This window comes from Tetranychus urticae, chromosome 2 (assembly GCF_039701765.1).
Source record: "Tetranychus urticae isolate SD_2017Ah chromosome 2, NJAU_TeUrti_SD_1.0, whole genome shotgun sequence".
NCBI lineage: Eukaryota > Metazoa > Arthropoda > Arachnida > Trombidiformes > Tetranychidae > Tetranychus > Tetranychus urticae.
In genome coordinates, this window is record NC_142959.1 from 20,516,521 (window position 1) to 20,543,516 (window position 26,996).

At 32.7% G+C, this 26,996-nt stretch overlaps 9 protein-coding genes and 1 non-coding gene across 13 annotated transcripts; 4 read left to right on the plus strand and 6 right to left on the minus strand.

Moving 5' to 3' along the window:
• Positions 1-455: 455 nt before the first annotated feature.
• beta-Man (beta-mannosidase) lies at positions 456-3,619 on the minus strand. The gene is made up of 4 exons (XM_015939129.3): positions 3,466-3,619; positions 3,246-3,392; positions 1,085-3,182; positions 456-996 (listed from the first exon to the last, which is right to left on the minus strand). Exons 1-4 carry the CDS (start codon positions 3,572-3,574, stop codon positions 510-512), a joined length of 2,841 nt encoding a protein of 946 aa, XP_015794615.2. The 5' UTR covers positions 3,575-3,619; the 3' UTR covers positions 456-509.
• Positions 3,620-3,761: 142 nt separating this feature from the next.
• On the minus strand, positions 3,762-4,836 carry mdlc (RING finger protein mdlc). Its single transcript, XM_015939139.3, has one exon. It carries the CDS (start codon positions 4,686-4,688, stop codon positions 3,942-3,944), a length of 747 nt encoding a protein of 248 aa, XP_015794625.1. The 5' UTR covers positions 4,689-4,836; the 3' UTR covers positions 3,762-3,941.
• A 3-nt stretch (positions 4,837-4,839) lies between these two features.
• Positions 4,840-6,490, plus strand: LOC107371144 (uncharacterized). The gene is made up of 2 exons (XM_015939130.3): positions 4,840-4,912; positions 4,989-6,490. Exon 2 carries the CDS (start codon positions 5,114-5,116, stop codon positions 6,353-6,355), a length of 1,242 nt encoding a protein of 413 aa, XP_015794616.2. The 5' UTR covers positions 4,840-4,912; positions 4,989-5,113; the 3' UTR covers positions 6,356-6,490.
• Positions 6,491-6,547: 57 nt separating this feature from the next.
• LOC149094111 (MKRN2 opposite strand protein-like) lies at positions 6,548-8,295 on the minus strand. The gene is made up of 2 exons (XM_089267232.1): positions 7,473-8,295; positions 6,548-7,145 (listed from the first exon to the last, which is right to left on the minus strand). The coding sequence occupies exons 1-2, from the start codon at positions 7,787-7,789 to the stop codon at positions 6,716-6,718; spliced, it is 747 nt and encodes a 248-aa protein (XP_089123358.1). The 5' UTR covers positions 7,790-8,295; the 3' UTR covers positions 6,548-6,715.
• A 181-nt stretch (positions 8,296-8,476) lies between these two features.
• On the minus strand, positions 8,477-11,260 carry LOC107371148 (uncharacterized). Its single transcript, XR_016198529.1, has 4 exons — positions 10,780-11,260; positions 9,184-9,273; positions 8,671-9,018; positions 8,477-8,569 (listed from the first exon to the last, which is right to left on the minus strand). It is a non-coding gene; the product is annotated as an uncharacterized LOC107371148 (transcript).
• LOC107371150 (leucine-rich repeat-containing protein 57-like) lies at positions 9,659-10,704 on the plus strand. Its single transcript, XM_015939141.3, has one exon. It carries the CDS (start codon positions 9,856-9,858, stop codon positions 10,573-10,575), a length of 720 nt encoding a protein of 239 aa, XP_015794627.2. The 5' UTR covers positions 9,659-9,855; the 3' UTR covers positions 10,576-10,704.
• Positions 11,261-11,371: 111 nt separating the features above from the next.
• Positions 11,372-18,960, plus strand: Galphas (G protein alpha s subunit). 2 transcript variants are annotated; one of them, XM_015939133.3, is made up of 10 exons: positions 11,372-12,396; positions 12,815-12,887; positions 14,092-14,146; positions 14,740-14,859; positions 16,484-16,581; positions 16,669-16,797; positions 16,916-17,095; positions 17,306-17,436; positions 17,574-17,647; positions 18,104-18,960. In XM_015939133.3, exons 1-10 carry the CDS (start codon positions 12,258-12,260, stop codon positions 18,248-18,250), a joined length of 1,146 nt encoding a protein of 381 aa, XP_015794619.1. In that variant the 5' UTR covers positions 11,372-12,257; the 3' UTR covers positions 18,251-18,960. The 2 variants fall into 2 exon arrangements, with proteins under 2 accessions (XP_015794619.1, XP_015794620.1); XM_015939134.3 differs by having other exon boundaries at positions 17,580-17,647.
• Positions 18,961-20,586: 1,626 nt separating this feature from the next.
• LOC107371145 (uncharacterized) lies at positions 20,587-22,483 on the minus strand. The gene has a single exon (XM_015939131.3). The coding sequence runs from the start codon at positions 21,955-21,957 to the stop codon at positions 20,731-20,733; it is 1,227 nt and encodes a 408-aa protein (XP_015794617.2). The 5' UTR covers positions 21,958-22,483; the 3' UTR covers positions 20,587-20,730.
• Positions 22,484-23,600: 1,117 nt separating this feature from the next.
• On the plus strand, positions 23,601-26,954 carry LOC107371182 (aldo-keto reductase family 1 member A1). Of its 3 annotated transcripts, none has more exons than XM_025162756.2 (5): positions 23,601-23,803; positions 23,906-24,190; positions 24,248-24,337; positions 24,406-24,884; positions 26,826-26,954. In XM_025162756.2, the coding sequence occupies exons 1-5, from the start codon at positions 23,753-23,755 to the stop codon at positions 26,935-26,937; spliced, it is 1,017 nt and encodes a 338-aa protein (XP_025018524.2). In that variant the 5' UTR covers positions 23,601-23,752; the 3' UTR covers positions 26,938-26,954. The 3 variants fall into 3 exon arrangements, with proteins under 3 accessions (XP_025018524.2, XP_015794682.2, XP_015794681.2); XM_015939196.3 differs by lacking the exon at positions 26,826-26,954 and adding an exon at positions 24,932-25,188; XM_015939195.3 differs by lacking the exon at positions 26,826-26,954 and adding an exon at positions 24,957-25,188.
• On the minus strand, positions 25,071-26,210 carry LOC107371183 (alpha-crystallin A chain). The gene is made up of 2 exons (XM_015939197.3): positions 26,142-26,210; positions 25,071-26,030 (listed from the first exon to the last, which is right to left on the minus strand). The coding sequence occupies exon 2, from the start codon at positions 26,026-26,028 to the stop codon at positions 25,216-25,218; it is 813 nt and encodes a 270-aa protein (XP_015794683.2). The 5' UTR covers positions 26,029-26,030; positions 26,142-26,210; the 3' UTR covers positions 25,071-25,215.
• Positions 26,955-26,996: the final 42 nt, after the last annotated feature.

Consider the following 26,996-nt stretch of genomic DNA (forward strand, 5'->3'; position numbering starts at 1 on the left):
TTTCTTACTATTGGATGTTTAACTAGCATAAACCTTCCTGTGCTTTCTGTTTTCTTGTTGGATTTTTTTAAATGCTTTGACTGATTTTCCACCTGGATTTTTGATAATTTTATTCGGAGTAAGTATTCATATTATTTATAAAGTTAAAAGATTATATTTATTAATATGTATGTTTCTTATGCTACAGATTTCACTTTTGTGTGAAGTTTAAGGATACTCACCATATGATTACAACAACACGTTATTTTATGCATTGGTTTCTTTTGCACTTTATTTTATTAATTGTATTTTTGTGAGCTCTCGGTTCATTCAATGGAGTATCAGCTTGATGAATGTATTAAATAGATACAGGAAAATTGCTACGAATCACTTGCTGTTCAATTGGATCAACGATCTACCGCTAAATCTATTGGATTGATCATGTGCCTACAGTCAAAATTACCATCAGTCAAATGTTCATGCAATGTTCAGTTTAATAAGATGGCAAAGTTTGATTTGATTCAAAGAAATTACATATTTTCTTTTAAATGGGTGATAACCAAAAGGTTATGGATGTTGTCGGCCGTTACAGTATGATTATTCGTCTCAAAGTATACTTGTAATGTTGGTTTAACCATCATGAAACCATTTGATGAAAATACTCCGTCAATTCCTGATCCCATCTCGAAATCAAGCCAAACAAATAATGCCGGATATTCAGCAGAAAGTGTTATAATGAAATGATTTGAGAAATTATCGGAAACGTAATTCTGGTCCACCCTTTCCATGGCGTTGATTTTAATTACACTGACAACATTGATTTTAGTTTCTTTTAATTTAAACTCTTTTGGCTTAGCTAAGAAAAGAAAGTCTTCGCCTTGAATCAAGTCGGTTGAATTACTTGATGGTATAATATTGTATCGAAGCTGGACCAGACAATCGGTGTAATCGGAACATATTGTGCTATTACCAACCAACTGATTCAAGTTAAGGGAATAAATAATATCAGCAGCATAACTTGATAGAAACAATAGAAAAGAAAAACAAATTGAAACGAAACAATTGGCTAAAAAAATAGTTTTAAAATTATAGCTTAAACCCTCACCTGTCTACTTCAGCTATGCCAGTAATTACTGTGTTATGAGTAAATGAATCAAACTTGTAAACGTCAATAGTCACCGAAAATTTGAGTTTATGGGAAACATCATTATTAATGACAACTTCGATCGATTCACTATCCTTATCTTGCTTCTTATAGATTTGACCATGGACAGGATTGAAAACATCTTTCATGTAATATTGAAGCATTTTCCATTTTCCTCCAAATTCTAGACTTGACCATGAAGTGCCAACCCAAATATCATTTAACATCCAATACATTGCACCCCATGTCATTTTAGCTCCAGTGAACGGATCAACATTTCGATTTCTAAGATAAACTTCTGTTTCCAGTTTGACAGCCATTGCTTGAAGACATTGAGATAGATAAATTATTTTCCGTAAACCATTCGAATCAGTTTTCGCAGGTAATCTAAAATAATTGTTGATCATGGCATCCATTTCATTTGTACCATTTGGATGATGCTGTCGATGCTCCAAAGAATCTGATGGATAAGTAAGTTTCTCTGGTGGGATAACAGAAGCCAAAGATTCGTATGATGAATATGATTCAAATCCGTATTCAGAAACGAACCGAGCTTCAGGAAATTGACTTTGATCCCATGCATTGGCGCTATAAGTGTAAAAGTGAACATCACCAAATAAAACATCATTGGGATTAACAGCCAAACCACCTTCAGCTTCAGTTTCATCTCCATTTGATGGACTCGATGAGATAAATATTCGTTCGGCATCAAATTTTTTCACAGTTTCTTTTATCGTATCTTTGTTCAGCTTCAAATAGTCTTCAACATAACGAGTAAAGTTTGATTGCAATTCTGGCCACCAACCCGTTGCAATTGCTGTCTCATCTTCGTTATTTCCAGACCAAAGAGCAATACTTGGATGATGAGCCAATCTGGTTACTTGATATTGGACCTCACTTTCAACATTATCCAGAAACTCCTGATCAGTAGGATAAGTCATACATGCAAACATGAAATCTTGCCATATAAGGATACCAAGTTCATCTGCTAAATCGTAGAAATAATCAGTTTGATAAATTCCTCCTCCCCAAACACGAATCATGTTCATTGAAGAATAGGCAACAGTTTGTAAAAGTTTCTTTACATATTCTTTATCTCTAGACTCATTTTCTGGAAATACCGATGTAGGGATAACATTTGTTCCTTTGATAAACAGGGGAACTCCGTTTACTTCAAATCGAAATGAAAGACCAGGCATAGTAGCCACTTGATATTCTCCATTGGGTAATTTAATTTGACCAGCCGTTGGTTTTTCTTGTATCAGCTTGATGGATCGGAATCCAATTCTTTTGGTTTTAGATTGATTCACTGAATCGTTCAAATTTAGTAGGTTAACTGTTAAATTATAAAGTGTACGAGGTCTTTGAATGATTCGATCGTTAGAATAAGTCATCATCCCGTTTGGCCACCAAAGACCTACACGAGAACGGTCAACAGAAATACTTGGAAGAGCGTAATTGGTGACAGATGAATTTAAAATTAGAGAACCTTTGTAAATAATAAATTTCGTCTCGAAAATATCATCATCAGTTGAAAGTGTGACTTGAACATCAAACTCCTTTCCAGTAACAGGTCTCTCTAAAGCAAGGACCGTATTGATTATCCAATCACCATTATCATTGGATTCATTTAGAGTAACCCAAAAATTGTCGAATGCACATGTTGATTCTACGATTTCAATTCCTATTGGTAGCCAGATTCCAGAGGAAGGAAAAGCTGGACCCCAATCCCAACTGAAAGACGCAGCCATTTTTCTGATGAAGTTGGCATGACACTCTCCATTGTAAACATCAGGCCAACACTCTGGTACAATTGAATAATTGAAATTGGCTTTATAACTGTCAAATTGAGCTTTAGCATAGTTTATTGGAGATTGTATATCAACTTTGATAAAATTGGAACCAGGTTTTAGATATCTGCTTATCTCGAAATTATAACGAACAAACATATTCCTAGAAACTCCGATGAGGTTTTCATTGATGTAAATATTGGATATTGTATCAATACCCTCAACAATAAGATAAATTTCATTTTTAGATTTCAAATCTTCAGGTTCCACTGCAAAATAAAACAACTGCATATGAATATTTATTCTGGTTTCAAGCGAGTAAAGCTACTTACAGTTGAACAATTTACTCCAAGTCCAGTTTAATTTTGAGAAATGGCGATAATTTACATCATTTTTATCATATAATGGATCGTCAATTATTCCAGCTGAGAGTAAATCAGTGTACAAACCACCGGGGACAGAAACGTTGCTGATCACATCTTAAACAAAATGAAGAAAATTTTGATTATCAGTTAGAATACAGTTCTTATCTGTGTAATTATAATTACTTACATTGATTTGAATGATCAGTTAGAGTCCAGTCATTAGAACTTAAAGAAATGTATTTACCAGCACATTGTTTAAGTAAGAGGAAGACGAAGAAATAAATTGAGTTGATCATCGTACTGTTTAAACATAAAAACAATTGTTCAACTTAAACTCTAGTGATGTTTTGTCTTATGATTTTGAGTTTAACCTGATTATAAGTAGCTCACTAACAATATTATCTCAAAGATAAGTTGTCACAATTGAGCATCGAGTGAATGTTGAATCAAAAGTTATATGAAAAACAACATTAATCGAAAGAATTTTGATTTGATAGGAAAATGGTTTATTATTTAATTATGCATCTATAGATTTTCTCCCTTAGTTGATCCACAATCGACTGATAAAGAACAAGAATAGATGTTGAAAAAATTATATACAATAGTCGCTGAATTTGTTACATGATTTGGAATTTTAATATCGATAGCTTTTTTACTTTTCATTTAACTATCGTCATCAGAATCATCAGAGTCTTCTTCTTTCTTTTTATTACTTGGTGTACTTTTGAAAATATTAGCAGGTTTAAATGATCCATTGGTTGGTGCTTTACAGGCGAAGCATTTTGTACTTTTTTTGTAATGTTCGAGGAAACACTTTTCACAAAAATAATGTTCACATCTTGTGACGACTGGATCGGTGAATCCATTCATACAAATTAGACACTTAAAGGGTATTTCTTTTGTTTCAGTAATTTCATAATTGATGTTGTCTTCTCCATATGTACCTTTTCTCGCTTCGGCCTCCAATTGCCAGCCAGCTTTGTAATCGCTTCGATCATGTAAAAATATACATGAATCACCAAATCCACAAAATCCAGTTTCTTTATAATCCTTGCAGATATCAGGTTGGTAATCCCATCGGACAGTCGATCTAATGTTTGATGGAGCTTTCAATGGTCCTTTAGCCAGGAATTTGTTACCTTTAACAGCTTCTTTGTCGTTGTCAATTTGTCTTTCACTGGTTGCACCCATATCTTTTGGACCCTCTCGAACAACACTCTTATCATTTTCATATGATACTGAAACCGCTGATTCGTCTTCCGAATTAGATTCATCTGAACTTTCACGTGGAACACGTTTGATGCAAGCCTTTTTTGTTGGCTTGTAAATTATGGTCTCTTCTTCTTCTGATGATGAAGAATCTGGTGTCTCTCTCTTCTTGAAATTTATCTTTTTTGGTTTCTTAAACATTTTAAACTATTTTGACAACACAATTGTAAATAAAACGCTAATAATCAACTGAATTTGTTTATCTCAAATAACTTGAAAAATGTCAACAAACAATCATATGGAAAAGGATCAGATCTTGGAGTCGATATGTATCTACTGATGCAAAGGTATTTCATGTGCTTTCTGGTGTTGGACATTTTTAAATAGTTTTGGTTGATTTTTCACCTGGATTTTGTTTTTTTCGAGTAAGTAATCCTATTATTCATGAAGTTAAATGATTATCAATATTATTATGTATTGATTCATGTTTCTTTTTTATAGATTCTAATTTTGTGTGATGTTTAAGGATTCTCACCATATGATTACAACAACACGTTATTTTATGCATTGGTTTTTCTTGCACTTTATTTTATAAATTGTATTTTTGTGAGTTCTCAGTTAATACAATGGAGTATCAGCTTGATGAATGTATTAAATGGATACAGGATAATGGCTACGAATCACTTGCTGTTCAATTGGATCAACGATCTACCGCTAAATCTATTGGCTTGATCATGTGCCTACAGTCAAAATTACCATCACTCAAATTCAGTCTCATTGTTTCAGATTCGTGTTCTTTTGATCTTCTTGCTACTCAACATTTGGGAGACGGAATGGTTGATGGTCTTATTAAATTTGGTGATACATGTTTGGCTCCAGTCTCTCGTGATATTGATGAACTACCTATTTTTATGATTTTTGGTGATTTTGTGGATGCAAGTCAATGGCAATTTACTGTTGACTCTATTGAAGAGTTGAAAAAAACTACTAATCCTGACAATAATGATAAATGGCTGGTTTTATTTAGCACGAATCACGTTGAATTGGTTAAAAGGCTTACCAATAAATTCTCTTGGTTAGAACCGGCTAAACTTATTAAATTTTCATTCAATTGGGAGTTCACCGAAAGCCATAAAGATTTTATTCACAAAGATGTCAATGCTATTTGTCCTGATTTTGGAGCTTTCAGGATTCCGGATGATTTTGATAAATATTCTAAAATTTTATTTATCGGATCACAACTGAACCTTTATCTACGGCTAGTCCCTGGTTTGACACATATTGATCCAGAAAAAAGAATTGTTGAAACACGACAGGGACAAAAGTTACTTTCTAAAAGAATTGGTTTAATCGAAAGATTGAAAAGAAAGAAGATACTCAATTTAGGATTCCTGATTACAAATGCATTTCCTTCGATTGATGAATACATGGAAAAGACCGAAAGAATAAAAAAGAAAAACCATAATATAAACAGGATTTTACTGATAAATTCAACGGATGAATGTAAATTAGGAAATTTTGCCAATCTTGATGCCTTTGTTCTGATTAATGGATGCAAGTGTACGAAATTTATCGATAAATTAGATTTACATTTACCAATTTTAACTTTTAAAGAATATGAAATTCTTTGTGGTTGTAAAACTCAATATGGTGGCGTTGAATGGAATCAAGAAAACTCAATTGATGATGTTGAAGAGGATGAAACCACCGAATTGTCTTCAAACGAACAAAATCAACTAATCGAGTCAGAAGTTCTGGCTAAAGATACTTGGTATGGATTAACAATCAATCCTGCTTACCAACCTCTATCTTTTGCGAAACATGGACAATCTGGAAAAGCTTCTGGATATTCAAATGAACCAATTTAGTCTTGAAATTATTGTTTCTACTTTTTTTCAAGTTTGTATTTTTCTAAATTATCATTTAGATTTGTTAAATGTTTATTAACATCATCGTTGCAATTTTTTTCAAAGATCTCATAAAATTGACTTATGAATTCAGAATTGTGATTTAATTTAGTCTCGCGTGAATCGATTTGAAAATTTAGATACGATTTATGGTTTCAGATATTACTGAATAAATCTATTTTTATTCTATTCAAAATGTGTAAAAAAAATAGTGACATATTAAATTATAAGAGAAGCATGAGATTATAACCATGAGAACAAAGAATTAGTTGAAGAGTTTATGATTCAAAACCAACTGAAACGATTGATAGATATTAATTATCATGTTCCTTGAGTTTTAACCACTGCAATTGAATCTCGACGTATTTGACGATACAGAGCAATATATTTGGCTGCTATCTTAGTTCTGGGGATGATGAAGTCTTTGCAGAATTGTGTTTTACTGGCTAAAGAAGGTCGAAGTTGCTTGATTTTCAAAAGCCGTAAAAAGGTGAGAACAAATGTATAACAATTATTATCATCTTGTGTGTAGTTATCTGCAGTCCAGATGGGCATCTGCACCAGTACTTTTAATGTTGAGTCCCAATAATCTTTCCATGACTGGGAAACAGGATCAATCACTGGGATGGCAAGGCAATCAATCCAAAGAAGATTTTGTGACCCAATATGAACTCCGTTTTTATCATATTCATAGACATCTCCTTTTGAATCAGTCAAGCCAATATGTAGATCGGCAGAGTTTTGGTAATTGCTGTAAAAAAAGATGAAAAAATTCGGTAACATCAGACACGATTTTTCATTTTAAAAAGTTAATGAAAACTAAAAACTGAAAATGATAGTAACACTAAAGAAGCTAGTGAATTAAACGTGAAGTACATTAACCTTTCAAATTAGTTGATTTATGAGCAATGATAAAATGTGGGCGAGTCAAAGAATCATCAACTTGTTTATCATAACATGCAGAATGAACCACAAGAAGCTTGAGAATAACGAAAGATAGATATCTCAATACATGTAGTAACTAACAGTTAGATGATGAATTTTCAACTAATTTGAGTAATTTCGGATTAATACTTACTGAAGAAAGTCACCCTCGGTAGGACGAATTATAATTGAGGTAGTAATCCTTTTATGACTTGTCAATGGAAATGGAACTTGGAATGGTGGCAAAATCAATTGAGTATTTGGAGTTAACTGTGTTGAACAAAGAGGACATCGATCTGGTAGCTTGAAAGAAAAGATTTTACATCGAGTATCACAATGTTGGAAACACAAGATATTAGGATTTTGATTAGTAATCGATTGTTGATTTTGAATCTGTTGTAAATGAAACGAATTTTGGTGATAATGGTGATGATGATGGTTACCATCATTGTTTAAACTAATGGAAGTCATTCTTGTAAGATATAAGAAGACGAAATTATTAGTTATACGATTCCTCTTGAAGGCACAGAATGAATATCAATGTAGGAACTGAAATCAACAGGAAACTTTCCTTGAATTGATGTTTTTGTTATTTCTTGGTTAAACAATGAAGATGATAATGAAGTGAGAAAAGGAGAAAAATGGTTGAGAAAGAAATATAGAGAGAGAAACTAATGAGAGAAAGGGAGAGAATAGGAGTAGGAGGGAAGGGAAGGAAATTGAGTAAAACTGTGCAAGAGAAAGGACGGGATAATGCTTCAAGGCATTTAATACACTTGATGCATATAATCTTCTTTTTGTTTCCAGGTCAATTTTTGCACATTGGTTGGTTAACAGTGTTTTGGGTCAACTTGATTCGAAAGCTGGGAAAAGATGTCCAAAAAAGGTGAGAAAATTTCTTTCTGATATTGGCTTTGAAAATGGTACGGCAAGTGAAATCATGACAGATACGGTACCAAATAAAAGAAGAACCAAAATATTACCTTTAAAAGAAAAGAAGATAAACAGAAATGTAAAAAATACTTGAAAACAGGAACAAAAAATGATGAACAAATTAAAATAAATAGTCAAATATTAGTGATTTACGTTGTGGGTTTGGTAGCGTCTGAATGTATGGATAGCTATTCTAGTCAACTGCCATGTTCTAGTCATTGTTGCAGATACAAGTAACAAAAAAACAGTCAGGTGGGTTGAGGGTTTTCCTTTATCCTGATGGAGGACATCTTGGAGATGTTTATGGATCGTTGGTCACTATAAGAAAGGAAGAGAGTAAGCATAAAAATATTACCGTTAACTGTAGCTTAGGAAACAAAAGAGGTTTGAAAAGTATTCTTAAAAGTCAGTTAACTTACATGACAAGTGTTGGTCAATTAATGATGACCAAATAATTTTGCTGATTAAAATTATGGCTTCCGAATAATCTTGTTAATCGTGCGATTTAACTTCTCAAAAAACTCCAGCGGATAAATCTTATAATCCGATTACCAAAATCAAGTCTCTTTGAGAGTTAACAGCTGAAGAGGTGGATTGAGTAATTTCAATCTCTTGTAGCTGCATTTGTTGCATGTTGATGTAAAAATAGAGTTATCCAGTTATTTAAGTTATTAACGACTAATTTTATAATGCTTGGGTTAAACTTCAACCATGATCAGCTCAATACGTTAATCAAGAATAGTTTCTAGGTTGATCTAAAATTAGGGCTTATTATAACAAGGTAGGGTCAATGTCATTGAAGAGAAAGCAAGCAAAAAAAAAGAGGGAAGAGAAAAGAAAAACAATAATGAGTTAACTAACATTAACAATTTGAATGTTTTAAATGTATAAATGGATGTAACCATGTTGAGTTTGGCTTTAAATTAACTCACCAAGTTGATTTGGTTTCACCATTAGCTCATCTTGAATGCCTAAAAGGCTGGAATGAAACAAAATGTTGCGCGATGTAATGTTCAACCAATCTAAATAAAGTAACGTACAAAAAAAGATATATTAAATTGAATATTGGATTGAAAGAAGGTTAAGAAAAATGTTTATCATTTTAATTTATAATTTTTTGGGCGTTGATAAATTACGGACGCAAGTTGGAAACTTTTACCTTCTAATTAAAACCATTAGTGACCTTAATTCAAATCTTTTAGTCCTAACAGATAAATGGATAATCCTTTACGGATAATATAAAGATAAACTTTTTTTCATCAGCCGCTTAAGCAAAGAATTGTGCATCGAAGTCAATTATCACAATTGAAAGTTACTAATAAATAAAAATTAAATATGTTGCCGTCAATTTCATTTTTCTTATTAAGTATCAGATTCATTTCTTGATGAGGTAAAGTTGAATTACCCGCGATGAAACTAGTAGATGGTTCAAGTTGACATCAGTCAGCAGCATCTATCGGATTTACCATGTTATTATCAAATGAAAACAAACCCAAAATTGTCAAGTTCATAACGTCAATCTACTATTTATTGCTATTTTGTTTGTGTTTCTTTGGATATAACTATTTAATTGACTTGATTCAGTAGTTCGGGTTAACATTGTAATGGGAAATACAAATAGTGTGCGTTTACATTATGAAAATGCTGCAAGAACTGGTGTATTTACGTTGAAGGACGCCAAATTGAAAGAGTTTCCTGAAGATTTGGTTAAATTAGCTAAAAATACACGAAGTCTTGACTTATCAAATAATCGAATAAAAGAAATACCAGTATTTATGAGTCAATTTACATCGTTGAAACATCTAGTCCTAAATAATAATGCTATTACTGGATTACCAGATGAGATTGGCAATTTGGTCAAATTGGATACCCTGTCAGTAACAAAGAACAAGATAACCAGAATTCCAAATGATTTAAGTTTTCTAACCTCTTTACGTATCGTAAATTTAAACGAAAATGAACTCACTCAGTTCCCACTGGCTTTGGTGAAATTAAAAAATCTAGAGGTTTTAGATCTGTCTCGCAATAAGATAACTTCAATTCCTGATGGTGTCGATGGATTGCAAGCATTGGAGGTTAACCTTAATCAAAACCAGATAACTAAAATATCACCAGATATCGGACAATGTAAAAGGCTAAAGGTTTTACGCTTGGAAGAAAATTGTCTGAATATATCAGCTATACCAAACAGTATACTCAGTGATTCTCAAATATCCCTTTTAGCCGTCGATGGTAATCTGTTTAAAATGAAAGAGCTTCAAAATTTGCCTGGTTATGAAGCTTATTTAGAACGATACACAGCGACTAAAAAGAAAATGATGTAAAACGGCGAAAATCAATTTTAAAGAGATTCATTCAAGAGATCCTCACAGATTTTAACCATTCACGAGCATTAAAACATTTTTGTGTTGTATAACTCATCAAATAAATATTCCATGTTTACTGATTTTAAATTGATGATAAACATTTCAATAATATCAAAAATGTAAATATACGAAAATGTCTGCGAAAAATATGTAACTACTTACCATTGAAAATTGAAAATATCGGGTTGATTTTAACGAAGTCATGAACATTGTTTACTTTGGGTTGTAGAGAGCGACATTACATAAATGGATAAGAGTCGATGGCACAAAAAACATAATTACATTTACATTTGATCCAGTGTTGTACAACACACCTGTAGACTAATTAACAGCATGAGAATATTAATTATCCAAAATTGAATAATATCAATGGGCAGTTTTAATTGGAATATTAAAATCAAATAATGATAATATTAAGCGGTAACTTTGAATCACATGAATTAAAAGATGCAGATGAAAAGCTTCCATCTGGTGAGGAAAGATTCTACCAAGTTGTCATTTCGCTTCTGTATTCATTTGATACTTTGCTGATTATATCATTTTGCAGTAAAAACCTTTCAACTTTAATATTTATCTAATCTTTAACGGTTTATTTTTTAATTTTAAATTAACCAGTGATTAATGTGAACATTAACTCATCAAATCAATTTAATCATTTAAAATTGTTGATTATCACTTGCTTTTTCCCGCCGTAACCAAATAAATACTCGTTACTTGTACTCGGATTTTGTGGATATCTCTGAGTATGATGAAGAGAGTGAGATGAACAGATCAAATCAGCCTGTGTGTTTCCATCAAATGAAAAATTATTATTGACTAATTATTTTATCGTGTAAATTATTATTCTTATTATTTATTACATCATACCTTCTTTAATTCATCAGTTTAACATGGATTTGATTGGATTTATGGATATATCTTCTTATGTTTCGAAGTGCATTGCTCTGTGTCCACAGATATTCTATTGAAAAAAAATCTTGAATCCTCTTTCTATTAATCTTTATCTCTCTCTCTCTCTCTCTTTCTATTTTTTCTCTTTCCCTCCCTCTCTTTCTCTATCTTTTTCTCTCTCTCTCCCTCTCTCTCTCTGTATTCATCTCTGACTCTTCCAAAGTGAGGGAAACCCACACACAGGAGAGAGGAGAGAGAGAAAATTCACTATTTTGTTAGGCAGGTTGTGCATTTAAATTTTGGTTGTTTTTCATCTCTCTCTGTCTGTTCATCTTTCTGTTGTCTGTCTGTCCTTTTCTTTTTCATCTTTCTCTCTCCCCCTTCTCCTTCTCTCTCTCTCCCTCTCTCTCTCTCTCTCTCTTACCTGACTTTTATCTTTATCATTATTATTAGCGTTATTGCCATTATTTATGTTTTTATTATTATTCTGAGCCTAAGTGTATATGATTTTATTTCTGTTGAGTGAAGTGTTTTACAAATAAATTTGTTTTTGGATAATATTCACCTTTCTCCCTCTTACAAACAAACCACATCTTCTCACCATCAGCTTCACCATCTCTCACTTTCTCTATGTGTCACTGTGCTCACTATTGATACATTTTGGTTTTTCAACTGGTTATCATTAAATTTAATAACCAAAGCTGGCTTCAGATACCCAGCAGCGGCGACAAAGTATCTTGGCCAATGTTATGGGGTGCTTTGGAGGTAATCAGGCTAAAAATGATGCTGATGAAGATAAAAGAAGGAAAGAGGCCAACAAACGGATAGAGAAACAAATTCAGAAGGATAAACAAGTTTACCGGGCCACCCATAGATTGTTATTATTAGGTTAGTGACAACCTTGCTTCATCTCCCACTCTCCCTATCTCCCTCTATACCTAAACTCACTTATTTCCTAAAATCTCATCATTGTCTCCCACTTCTTAATCTAATTCTCTTGTGTCTCCTGTCAAATATGCTCACCTTGTGTCCAGATATATCCTTGTCATTCCCATCACTTGATCTAACCTTCTATGTAACCATTTTTCTAGTCTTGATTTTCATTTGTCAAATTGATTTAGCATTCTTCTTCTCTTCACACAATTTACCATTATTTCACCTCTTTTTCTTGCATTCATACCTTTATATCTCGTCTTTCCTCTTCTCTTCATTCTCCTTCTTTTACCCACCTTAATCAGTCAACATGACTTACTGTTGTTATCATTTGATTATCATTTTTTCCTCTCATTTCTCTTCTTCATTTTAGGTGCCGGTGAATCGGGTAAAAGCACAATTGTAAAACAGATGAGAATATTGCATGTCAATGGATTCAGCGAAGAGTAAGTCTCCTTCTCAATCATCTATATCTCCACATCTTTCTTCACTTTTTTTTTCTCTCACTTTATTTTCTTTTCCTTACTCTCACTCATTTTCGCTCGCTTTCTTTCTCTCTCTCTTTTACCAACTCACTCACAAACACATCATTTTTTTATAATGTGTAAAGTAACCATCATGAAGAGTTGTATCAATTGGCTTTAAAAATTTTCCACAAAAATTGTTTTTTCTTTTTGCTTCTTTCTATTCAATTCGCCCTATTGTCAATCACTTTATTTTACTATCATTATTATTACATATTTCGCTACTCTCTTCCTACCTCCCTCACTTACTCTTTTCGAGCCTTACCCGATCTTATTCAATGAATCAAGTTAGATCACGTATACACCTTAGGAACTACATTCAACGGGGGGTATCTTTAGCTCTCTTTCACTCATCCATTTTACTTTTTATTTCACCGTATTTTTGATTTCATACATAACTAATTATATTCTGTTTTGTTTTTTTTCCTTTCAAATTTTTCAATTTCATTCTAGTATAGTTAAATAATCGCATAGCATTTGAACATCGTCATCGGCTCATGGATATATATTTCCTAGCTAAATGTTGGTGATACTTTTTATCAAGCGATCATTAAGCTAGATTATTTTACAGTCTCGCAAGTGATTAGCAGTTATATGCAATATCCATGTGTATAGTTGATTTAATTTTTGCTCTGTGGCAAAAATCAACTTGTTAGGAAAAATAAAAATGCAACTCTCATGGTTTCACTGCTATACACTTAAAGATTGAAACAAAAGCTAAACTTTCGCTTATAACATGTTCCTCGTTAATAACCAGGCCTATTGCAACTTCAACATCATTGTCACTAGTTTCATGTATTTCTCCCTCTCTCTCTGAATAGTGAATCAGGTTATTCAAATGTTAGTTCTAATGACCTTGTCTCTCTCTTTTCTCACTCAATTTTGTTTCAATAGTGCACAGCTGAAAGCTGTAAACGCGCTATTTCTCTCTCTCCCCCTTCTCTCTTCTTTCACTCCATTATTTCATCTTCATTCCATGATAAGTTATCCTTTTTAATGGAAGAAAATAAATTGTAAATAAGGAAGAAAGACTTGAAACGGGACCTTAACTTTGTTTTTGAACCAACTCTCAATGCTTTTATTTTACGAAACATACTAATTGTTGCTATTTTTTATTTTAAAACAGAGAAAAACGACAAAAAATTGAGGATATCAAGAAAAATATTCGCGATGCAATTTTAGTAAGTATCATGATTGGTTTCTCATTATGATGAAAATCATCTTTGCTGCCTCTAACACATTTAAATCACAACACATTGATTTGCATGATCCCTTGTCAAATAGGAAACCCCACATTATATCAATTAGGGCTATATCATGATTCCCATCACAATCAGACATTTTCATTCACCATTGCTCTCACAATCACCATTATTTTCAATTTCCTGCCATCTCTATTGTTATCATTCCCCTCTCACTTACTCGCATTATGTATTGACCAATAAAAAAAGTGTACCTTTTCGGTAATGCTTTTGTAGTTTTTGTTTCACCTAAACTCATTATTCATTCTCACCTTACCTATTTGCCTTCTATTTACTTCTTTCCTTAAACATTACTCGTAGTTGAACTTAAAAAGCTGCAACATTAGGTTATAATCTTGAATAAACATTTATCAACAATATGATTTGTCATTAGAGAATGCAATCTTCCCTCAAACTCATTGAAAGCTTTTCATCGATCCTGTGTTTCAATGTAAATCAATTTTGTTGTTCAACTATTTGTTCGTATTTCAATTTACATTCAACTAATTGTGATTTTATTTTATCTTTTTCAGACAATCACCGGTGCAATGAGTACATTAGTACCTTGTGTTCAACTTGAAAATCCTGAAAATCAATGGAGAGTCGATTATATCCAAGATTTCGCAAGTCAACCTGATTTCGATTATCCTCCTGTGAGTTTGTTCATCGTGAAATTCTGAATTTATATAATTTTCTGTTGCCTGTTCTCGATCCTGAATTTATCAAGGCTCTAATGCTAAACTCCAATGACTACATAATCATAATTACCACTAAGCCAGAATGTTTTTGCTGCCTCCCTCTTCCTTGCTAATTCAATTCTAATCTTAGTTGTCACCCATCATCTTCATGATCATCTTAATCATCATCATCATACCTTCTCCTCGATTAACATTTAAATTTTGCACTCAATCAACCCTGTTGTTATAGACTTTCATAACAACAATGTTGCAAAAAAACTGTAGAATGACCTTTTTCTCTCTAGTCAATTAAGTGGAGTTCAAGTGAAAAAATATTCAATTGTCAAAATTAGTTTAAGGGAGAACGAGATGTGAATTTGATTATGAGTATGATGAATTTGATGATTCTGCTGATTATGGTGATGAGTTTAAACTTGAACAAGAAATAGACATTTTCATTTCGCAGCTTCTTCAGTTAATCATCTAAGTAACAAATTTAAATTATAGCCTCAACGCTCTCCAAAACTACAATAAATGATAGTTATTAAGGTGCAAGTTAAAATGTAAAAATACAGCCAACAAAAAAGTAAAAAGGTGCAAATCGGAGAATTAGCAATGAAAATTGAAAGGAAAGTGCTCGAAGTCAGACTACAACGAGAAAAAAAACTGAGGAACTATTTCGTCGAAAATATTGAATTTTCTCGCCTTACCCTGCAATTTCAAGCCTACTTAACTGCAAGTTTGTCATAAGCGTAGGCGGCTGTGTTTTATTTTTAATTTTTATTCAGTGAAACATTTAACTTAAACTTTTCTGCTAATTGGTTCTTAGGTCATGCTGTTTTCTCGCCCCTTTTCATATCAATTTATTTTTATTCAGTCAGTTTTCTTGTAAGGTGATCTTGTGCTTACACCTCATATTCAATGTTGAAATCTTGATGTATATGTTTTCATGATTAACTTAGGATTTACAGATTTTTAGCTTCCCTCCTCATCATTCTGACTCTCGCCTCTCCAAACTCACACTCTCATTCTCTGGTTAATTCTAATATGCAACGATTTCATTGTTATTACTTTTCTGCCTCTCATTTTATTCTTTTTTTTATTCTCCTTTTGTTTTCCTTCATTTTGCGTTGTCATAGCCTTTTGGCCCGATTCCTCTTGATTACAAAATTGCTTTGCATTTACAATTTTCCCTCTTCAATATATGTTACTAAAGTCACAGTATGATAGCTTTATCATTACTTTTTTTGCCCACTATAAACTATCAATTTTGTTTTGTTTTTTGCTCCTTCAATTGATTGTTGAACAAGTTTCCCGCTTGCCTTACCACAAACTGTTTTAAAACTCTTCTTAATGCAAACTTTCATAGCAGATCAGCAAAATATTAAATAGCACATGATACAACATCGTTTACTTTTATACAACAAACTGTACCTAAAGAGCAAAGGCTAATAATGTACGATTGTTATCCAGACAGCTCATCCATTTTCATATTGACTTTTGCCTTTTTTCACTCAATCGTTCGCTCAATCTTTCAATAGCTCATTTGATACTTATATCTAATTGCTTTCTCTCTTTTTTCTCTCTCTCTTTCTGACAGGAATTTTATGAACACACCGAGATTCTTTGGAAAGATAGGGGAGTTCAACAAGCATATGAACGCTCTAATGAATACCAACTTATCGATTGTGCAAAATAGTACGTTATATTTGTGGAAATGACTTGAATATATTTAGCTACTTGTATTTACTGATTTATCAATTGGATTCATTTTTGATTTTCCAGTTTTTTAGACCGAGTTCACATTATAAAGCAACAAGATTATACACCAAATGAACAGGACATTTTAAGATGTCGTGTTTTGACATCAGGAATATTCGAGACCAAATTTCAAGTCGAAAAAGTTAATTTTCAGTAAGTTTTACCCCACCAAGTCTTACAATGAAAACCATTCATTTGTGTTACCAAAACTATATTGTTTTATCAACTTTTTTATTAATTTTTCATTCTTTTTATTCTTGTTTTGTTACAGTATGTTTGACGTCGGTGGTCAAAGAGATGAGAGGCGTAAATGGATTCAATGCTTCAATGATGTCACTGCCATTATTTTCGTGACAGCCTGCAGTAGTTATAATATGGTGCTTAGAGAAGACCCAAATCAAAATAGGTTGAAAGAATCTCTGGATTTGTTTAAAAGCATTTGGAATAATAGGTAAGAATTACCTAATTTTCTAACCTATTCCAAATCACACTCATTCGATGTTTGATGTCGTTACCTTCAAAAGAATCAATAATTCCTAGTTATTGATAATTAATGTTTACATGTTTGATTTGATAAAAGTATAATCTGAACAAAGTTTTTCATTATTGTATCCATTCAATATTAATTCTCGGTCTCTCTTTTTGTCTCACTCTCTTCTAGATGGTTAAGGACTATATCTGTCATCCTATTTTTGAATAAACAAGATCTACTAGCAGAGAAAGTTAAATTAGGAAAATCCAAGATTGAAGATTATTTCCCTGAATTCACCCGATATCAGGTTCCGCCTGATGGTAAGTATCATTTATTAATAATTTAAACTCTTTGTCGTCATCATGGTAATGTTTTTACTTTGATTTTTTCGAAATCAAAAACGAACTTATTTTCAAAATAAATCTAACTTCAATTTTTTTTCTCCTTTCTTTTTGAGTTTCAGTTGCAATTGAGCCAGGAGAGGATCCGGAAGTTGCAAGAGCCAAGTATTTTATAAGAGATGAGTTTCTGGTAAGTTCATGATTTTCATGTTAATAAATTGTAGTGTGAGGACCATTTCTTATAAAATTAAATGCTGAGCGATAATTGAATCTAATTATACATTCACAATTTTGTTACTTGTTACACCAATTATGCATACATTTACATATTAATTTATGGGTCGGAAAATGTCACCAAAATTAATTTATTTACTTGTCAGATTAACTTTTCCTAATTTAAACTGAAAGAAAACAAATTGAATCTTGCAGCTATAACTGCAATTTCAATTAATTTGCAGTTAATCACCTTTTATGATTAATAGTAATCATGGGACAAATTTTTTCGTTAATTGAGGAGAAATTTAACTAACTGAAATACATGCTTTTAATTTTGTATATTTAACCAATTATCGTTCACAATACTTTCAATGGTTTTGCTTATAATCTGTAATCTAATTGTTTCTTTTTTTCAATCTTTCAATTCTAGCGTATAAGCACCGCAAGCGGAGATGGAAAACACTACTGCTACCCTCACTTCACATGTGCTGTTGATACTGAAAATATTCGCCGTGTATTTAATGATTGTCGTGACATTATTCAGAGAATGCATCTTCGCCAGTATGAGCTATTGTGATGTATTGCCATCATGTTAAAAACGAAAGACTAAAGAAATTTTGTACATATATTTTTCCTTCTGTCCGTCTATTCTCCTGCTCTCTATCTTTTCTTGCGTTCTTTTTACCTCCTTTTCCTCTCTGTCTCTCTTTCGCTCTATTCATAAATCTATCTCTATCTCTTTCTTTCAACCAAAACAACAAACCAAATCTACGTCATTTTTAGAGGAAGTGACCGTGCCCATGGATGTAGGAGACAAATTGTTTTAAGCGCTCTACCAAAATAACCAGGGGCTACAACAAAAAGCACAATCTCTCATCTTTATTACCACTCCAAAAGAAACATTACAAAATATCAATTTTTTCCCCAATTTTCAATCCAGTTATAGATTTCACAATTCTTTATCCTTTGTTTTAAGTCAAAACTACCTTTTGCAAACTAAAAAAAAGTTTTATGTTTCTTTTAGAATGGTATGTACAGCATTATCTCCATCCTTTCTTTCATTCTCTCTCTTCCTTTGTCACCTAATCTTTCATTCTTGAAACATCCTCTCAGCTCATCTGACAACATTAGTGAACCTCTTCATACGAAAATTAGTCTGAGAAAAAAAAACAAACACGAGAAATAACACAGATTTTACCTACATTCATCATCAAAATGGAATGAAGAAACAGACGCTAAATGGAAATAAAATTTAACCGAATTGGTAGCCACAATGTGCAATGTCAATTGATTGATCTGTTTCTTTTTTATCACTCTCGCTCTCGACTCTTTTCCGGAATATTTTTTTGTTTCTGTTCTCCATAATTCGTCCTTTCAACAATGATGCATTTTTACCATGAATTACAAGCATTTCACTCTTGGACTTTACCATCATCGCCCATTTTAAAAGCAGAATCATTGAATTGTGATTCCATTCTCTGGATAATGATTTGTTCATATTGACAACTCTTTTTTTTACCGTTGAAGCAAACTAAATTGTCAGAAGTCTTCAAATGTCAACGAGCAAGAAAATAAGCAATCCAAATATCAAAGCCAAGGAAAACTGTAGCATTAAATTGTATCCATCAAACATCACTTGTAAATCTTGAGTTATACTTGATTACCAACGAACAGAGAAAGAGGAGGAAAGAAATGGAGAAAGACAATTTCAACTAATTTCAGTTATTATTGAATTAACATGGCTGAATGAGAGCTTCCAATTGAGGAAGGAACCCTTGAATTTTTAGTTTAAAAGAAAGGGAATCCTGGTTAATCATGGTAATCACTATCCCATGATATTACTTTCATTTTATGCTTCCTTAAAGTAATTAAGATGTGGCAACTTTATCAGCAAAAAGTATCTACATCATCAACTCGATTATTCAACAATTTGAAACCAAAAAATCACCATCAATGTGTCAATTTACACCTTCATTATGGAACATTGGTTTGTTTTCAGTGTGAAACCTGAAAATCGATGAAATCAGCCTGCAAAATGAGTTTGGCAAATTTGAAAGGAAAGAGGAAAGAAAGAATTTTTTTATACATATATTTGTGAGAATAAGAATGAGCAAGAAGCCGAGTATTTGTCAAATCTCACTGATTTTTCATTAATTAAATTATACAAATAGCTAAATAATATTGGCAACTTTAAACGCACCTTCAACCAACCGTTTGACCGACAATAACTCAACAGTGAAGCAAGACAAAAAACAATGAAACTTCGGAATATTTGGGCCATCGAACCATCGCCAGCAAATAGAGACATTTACATAATTGTGACTCAAAACGACATTAATACTAGATCAACACGAAAACATTACAATTATGTAAGCTTCTCGTCTTTTCTTTCTTTGTCACTCTTTCTCTTCTCGATCATTATCTTGTGGAATCCAGATGCAGATGGATATGAAACTGAAGAGTCCGTTCTTCGCCCATCAAACAGTTGTTAACCATCAATGGATTATGTATTGAACCCATTTTCTGTTTCTTCTTATTCAGCTTCCCATTTTGTTATTCATTGCAATATATTGTTTCTTCTTCTCTTCTTCGTCTTCTTTCCTCCTTGAAGCTCTGAATGGTCAACAACAGCCAATGGAATGTTAATTCTTTGTTCATTAGAGCCTGTGTCAACTCACAATTTATACTTTTAACCCGTAAATTAATTAAAAACTAATTGTGATTGTTATTCATCTCACTTTTTTCTTATCCACAAATAATCATTCATTTATTTTCAATCCTCTGCATAAATGAACTAACGATTTGGTTTTCACAATTTGTCTTTCTAGGTATCAAAATTCAATACTAATCAAAGCTCATTTCAATTTTAATGTCTCTCGTTGATTAACCCGGATAAAGACACAATTGAAGATCTTCTTAACCTTGTTTAAATTTTTAAAGTTTAATATCAAATTCAATGATTTTTAACCATCAAATAGTTTAATAAATATACAAATATAAATGTAAGTCTGGTAAACAAGAAAGGAAAGTGGTAAAACGAGTAACAAAAAATTGAGTTTAACAATCACTTGAAATTGGATCAAGATTGGATGGAGTATCGTTCATATTGGTGTTGACTGAATCACTTGTAAAATTTGAATCTGCTTCATTTATCGGCCCTTTGCCTTCAAGATTTTTCTGAATTTTGGCAACATTGGCATTACAACGGTTAACTGATCTAATCAAGAGTAGATTAAAAATTGCCTCACCAATTGTCGATGGAAGCAACTTTGACATTGTTAATTTTAAAACACGATGACCCATTTTGGCACCAACTGTTTCAAGCTCTACCGGTGATTCAACGCAATGCATTTCATGAAAATATTTAATGAAACCTGGAGTTGAAAGGATCGGTAAAATGGCTCTCATTGATTCAATAATTGAATCACACATAATTTTGCCCTTCTCTACACTTGGATCCCTATTGATCAACAATGGTTTATACTCTTGATCCCAAACAACTTGCATCATGGAACCAGTCCGATCCATATCATCATCATCACATATGTTATACTTGTCATCAACTCCCATCAAATAGCCAATAACTCTCCAAAAATGAAGCCAAGCTTTCATATTCCCTGGTTCATCTGGAAATCCAGTTTCTTTTGGATGTAAATAAGTGTTTCCAACAAAACCCCACAAAGTCAGAAACATATCAAACTGTGATATTGCAACCTTATCAACTCCTTCCTTCCTACCTTCATTGACTCGCTTGGAAACTAATTTGTGAATCTTACGGACAGCTGCAACCGATTCATAGGCTGGACTTTTAGGATCCCAAACATCACCATCATACCAAGATTTAACGTGATTAAGTGTTGACAGATAACGTTTAAATAAAGTTGAAATGGTTCGGGAATTGCCTGTTGTCAGTAAAGTTTCATAAATGGATGGGATTTGAACTAAGATGTAGACACCGCACAAGTGGCCGAAAAAGCACGAGAAGAAATACTTTTGTCCCAAATGTTTACCCAAATCAAACAACTTTTGGTCAAACCATTTGGGTTTAACATTTCCATCTGTTCCATTATCGCCATGAATATAATATCCTTCTTGTTTGAGCTTTTTGTAAAGAGCCAACGATTCTTGATACAATTTTTCCTCATTTGATTTATATTTGGCACTTTCAATCGCTGGTTCGGCTGTTGATGAGCATCTTTTGATTTCCTCATTTACTTTTTCCTTGACTGATGGAGATAACTTATTGGTAAAATTGGACGATAAAATTGACTTTTCAGTTACCATTTTGATTACAATTGTGAAAATAAACTGAGATTAACAAGACACTTGTGATTAAATGATTAAAATTGGATTCAATTGCTGGATATTTAAAGTCGGTTAAAAATAACAGGTCGACCTTAATGGTGAACTGAGCGTCTCTTAAAATGAATGATTCTTGGCTATAAATTTCCGGGTTTTTAGTCTTCTTGGCTTTCTCCTCCTATCTCTTCATTTAAATCATAAAAATACAACTTTACCATCACGAGTCCGCCTCTTCTGGTTTGACCCATCTTATGGGCTATTTTATGATTCAAGTTACTCAATATTACAGCACACGAATGAATGATTTTTCAACATTCATCAGTATTGGCAGCGCAAGGTTAACTCACTGGGAGGATCTTTTCAAACCCGCTTCTAAATCATCTAGAGTCAACTTTCCAACTGCCAATCAGTTTAAATGAGTAAACTATACATCATTTACCAATCACCATAATTACCATAATTTGAATCATCTTGATTTACTGATAAATAATAAACAACAATATTTTTATTGAAACTCAGTATCTTCACAACTTCAAACTCAGTACCTTGAATTTGCTCGTTCAACCATTTCTGTCGCCCATAATTATTCATAAATAAATTTTCTAGTCATTAATTTGATTAATATTCAAATCTAGCCGCAAAAAACAAGACATCAAAACAAATAACCAATAGCAAGGAAATAATCAACGTCAAAGTGATATTTACTTCCACTTCTGTCCAGCTATGCCAAAAGGCAAATACGATTCATCAGAAACAATCATGTGAATATTTGAGCTTATTATAAAATTATCAACCATGATTTCCATCAATTCAGACTACAATCTGTTGGCCAATAATACAAGTGTAAACCCTTTAACATCATTAAATGTCTCCAATAATTTTTAATGAAGATCACATTGGTAGTTTCAGCCTTGAATTTACATTGAATTTGTCACATCGATTGATTTAGCTTTGTCTTAGCCTTTTAATTTCAATTCTGCTAAGGAACATTGACCATCCATTTCAAATTAAATTTGATCATTCTAGCAGACACAAGTTTCAAATTTCCTCTTCACTTCTCTGTTATCCTTGTTGAGTAAAAAAACATCGCCGATAAACATAGCCTTGAAAACAGGCTCGTAATTATTACTGTTGACGAACCAGAATCTGTCACTCTCTTCATCATCACAGACAGGTAAACCGATAAAATTTTAAGAACCAAAGAGTGTTCAAAGTGATTGAGACAAGTTTACAATTTGACTGATTTTGAGATTCTATCAAATGCAAATTGTTCTTATGAATATTTAAGGAATGCAAATTGCTTGTTATCTGATTAAATTGATTTCAACAAATTATCTCACTCTATTTTTAAAGGGTGTTCAATATAATTCGTTCCAAACTGGTGGAGCTTAAATTATGATAATCACAATCAAAATATGATAAGAAAGATAACTTGTATAACATCACAATAACAGAGGCAAAGGATGAAAGGTAAAATGTTACTCTGGTTATCTTTCTTATCATGTTTTGATTGTGATTATCATAATTTAAGCTCCACCAGTTTGGAACGAATTATATTGAACACCCTTTACAATGTTAAATTTTTTGAGTCAATAGTAATTAATTTCCTCATTAGATGGCTTCAGTTTCAATTGAAAAAGTAAAAGTAAAAAGCAAATAAAAAAGCAAAAACAAATTGTCCAAAAGTTGTAAATTAGGTAATAAAAGGCTAATAAAAATAATTCTAGTCTGTAATTATAGTATTTTGATCTTATCTTGAACACGAGCTTCATCCATCATGAGTCCAGTTGATAGGAATGGCGTTAAAATTGGTTTTGGATGTTTTGGGGTAAGTTTGATTTGTTTTTTGACACTTGAAGCTTTTTTGTTTTGTTTTATTTTCCATCTGAATAAATTGTGTTTTTAATTTCTGATGTAATTGAATAAACAGATTCCAGAGGAAAGTGTTTATCATTTAATACGAGAAGCAATTAACGTTGGATATCGCCATTTTGACTGTGCTGCTCTATATTTAAATGAACATTTGATTGGTAAAGCGTTGGGAAAGTGTATCGATGAAGGTCTGGTTAGTCGAGATGATCTTTTTATCACAAGTAAACTTCCAATGAATGGCATGTCACCAGAATGGATTAAATATTTCCTGGAAAAGTCAATTAAGAATCTTGATTGTGGTTATCTAGACCTCTATCTAATTCATGCTCCATTCGCTGTTAAGGTATTGTGGCCATGAGGAATTATTGGATCAAATTTGATATAGCCTCTTATTTTTCAGTACATAGCTGATGATCAATTTTATCCTGTCAATCCTGAAACGGGTAAACTTGATGCAGATCTAAACACTGATTATAAAATTACATGGAAGGTTTGTTTCAATTTTCATTACTAATATTTACTTTCTAATTTAGTTGCTTATCTTATTTCAACCATTAGATTCTTGAACAAGCATGTGATGAAGGTTTAACCCGAACCATTGGGGTATCCAATTTTAATGAAAATCAACTAATTGATTTACTATCCTCCTGCCGAATCAAACCCAGTGTTTTGCAAAATGAAACCCACTGTTATCTACAGCAAAAAGCGCTTCGTTTATTTTGTCATCAAAATGAAATCTCATACCAATCGTTTGCTCCACTCGGGTCACCTAAAACAGCTCGAGAGTCTGGTCATAATGTGTTGCTTAGTGATCCTATCGTCTATCAACTTGCTGAGAAATATCGAGTGACTTGTAGTCAAATCTTAATCCGTTGGCAACAGCAAATGAATATGACTCCTATTGTTGGCTCAGATAATGTGAAACAGGTTAGGGAAAACATAATGTTTGCTGATTTAACGTTATCACCTGAGGATTTATCAACCATCGATGGATTAAACAGAGATGAACGAATCTTTTATTTTGATCATATTCCAGGGTAAGTTTCAGAAAAGATCAACAGAATTATATTTTGTTTTCTAACAGCTCATTGAACTTGGTATCATTTTAGGACTCGTTCCCATCCTCATTATCCATTTTAAAAAGAAAACAGTCTCAAGGCTGAGTTTCCCACTGTCAATTGAAATGGTGCTTTTACTTTGAGAACCGAAAACTTGGTGATTAAAGAATGTAAATTTTAATCATTGTCTTGTTTTTTTAATCAATTTAAATTTTATTTGAATAAGATTAAATGGTTAAACACTTGAAGGCAATAAATTGAATAAAGGGAAAAATGACTAGAATCTATGTAATCATTTCATCCAATATGTTTAATTTGCCTGTGGGACTGGTGCTGGTTGTGCAGGGGCTTGAGCCTCTTGGGGTTGTTCATTTGCTGGCTTAGCAGGCTCAGTTTGCTGAATAGGTTGTTGAACGACATTGGATGCTTGTTGACCGACAGCACTCGATTCAACTTGAATTTGATGAATTTTCTCTTGTTGAACAGACTTTTGTTGACTTGTTGTTTCAGTTGTAGCTGATGTAGTATTGGTTGATGAAGAAGATGAAGATTGAACTTGTGGAGCCAAATCAACGACCATAGGTGAAGAGCCAAAATTAATGGGTATAACTTTTTCTTTTGGCTTACCTTCCTCTATTGGAGCCACTTTGGGTACAGAAACGGTCAAAATACCATCAGGACTCAGAGAAGAGACAATTTTATCGGCCTCAATGCCCTTTGGAAGCATATAACGTCGTTGAAAATGCCTTGAAATGTAACCGTGTTCATCAGGCCTTTCTTCATGCTTACCCTCAATAACAACACAATTGTTTTCAACTGCTTTGACGGTAATCTCATTGGGAGCAAATTGAGAGACATCCAGTGAAACAGCAAATTGGTTTGCTTGATTGGAGACTTCAGAGATGCCTCGAGCAGCGTTTGGTGATGATGTTTGACGAGACAGTTGACGACGAACCAAAGGTGCTCGTGGATAGAAAGGTGATGAAGTCAAGGGAAGCAAATCTTCATCAGTTAATCCAAGACCAAAGTGTTGATCGAATATTCGTGGAGGAAAGTCCCAGAGATCCCACCAGTCAGAGGTTGGTCGAAGCATCTGAGGAACCAAGCTACGAGAAAATGACATCTCTAAAAGATTTGGATAAACCGAAAGCAAAAGAAACAAAAGAAGCAAATATTAATGATTTGAAAAGGGTAACTAAACCTTACTTTTCAAGAGATCGTAATGTCTGAACTTACTTGTAACAGAAGGCAAAGATTGAGTTAAGCTTGGGAAAGATCAAGGCGATTGGTTTTAATCAAATGATGGAAAAGAGTTTTTTTGGCAAACTTGGTTCGGTTTAAATAGTCTGTTAATCTTGAAGGTAGATTCTTGTGTTTGGGTGTTTCAATTTTAATTTTTATACTCTTGGTGAGTTTTGTTATTGAGTTAAGCTGTGATTGAGAGTGTCACAGATACTTTATGTAAGTTGAGAGGTTGGGTTAGATGAATGTAATGGTGAATTGAAAAAGAGACAGAAAGTATATTCAAATGGATTAGATGTACAAAATGAGGATGACAAATAACAAGTGATTAAGATGATTTTTGTTAACCCAAACTAATTTTAGATCATTGAAAATTGCATTGAGAAAGTTCCAATAATGCTGATGAAGGTACATCTATTTTTACTTGTGATGATGTAAAAAAATACTTATGTATTTATTGCTAGACTGAAGTTACATTTTATCTTCTGATGAATCTTGAAATGAAATTTTTCAAAATCAAAAGATAGCCAGTGAAAGTGTATGATGACGGTTAAGCCAAATTCATGTGAATTAACGTGGTAAAGATAAGCTACTTTTGATTTGAAAACAAGAATAAAGAATCATTTGTTTACTGTTTTTTCATCGTTAATCTTATTTCTAATCGCTTGTTCTTTCCAGGTTAACTGTGACAAAATTATTGGATCCAGTTTTGTTTATTCATGATAACTTTGATAGTCATTCCCAATTGAACCATTCAATGGTAAATCATTGTCAACCATTAATAAACTGATGCATTTTTTGGCAAAACTTTGAAAGAGGAAGACATTTACAAAAATTCATAACAATCAT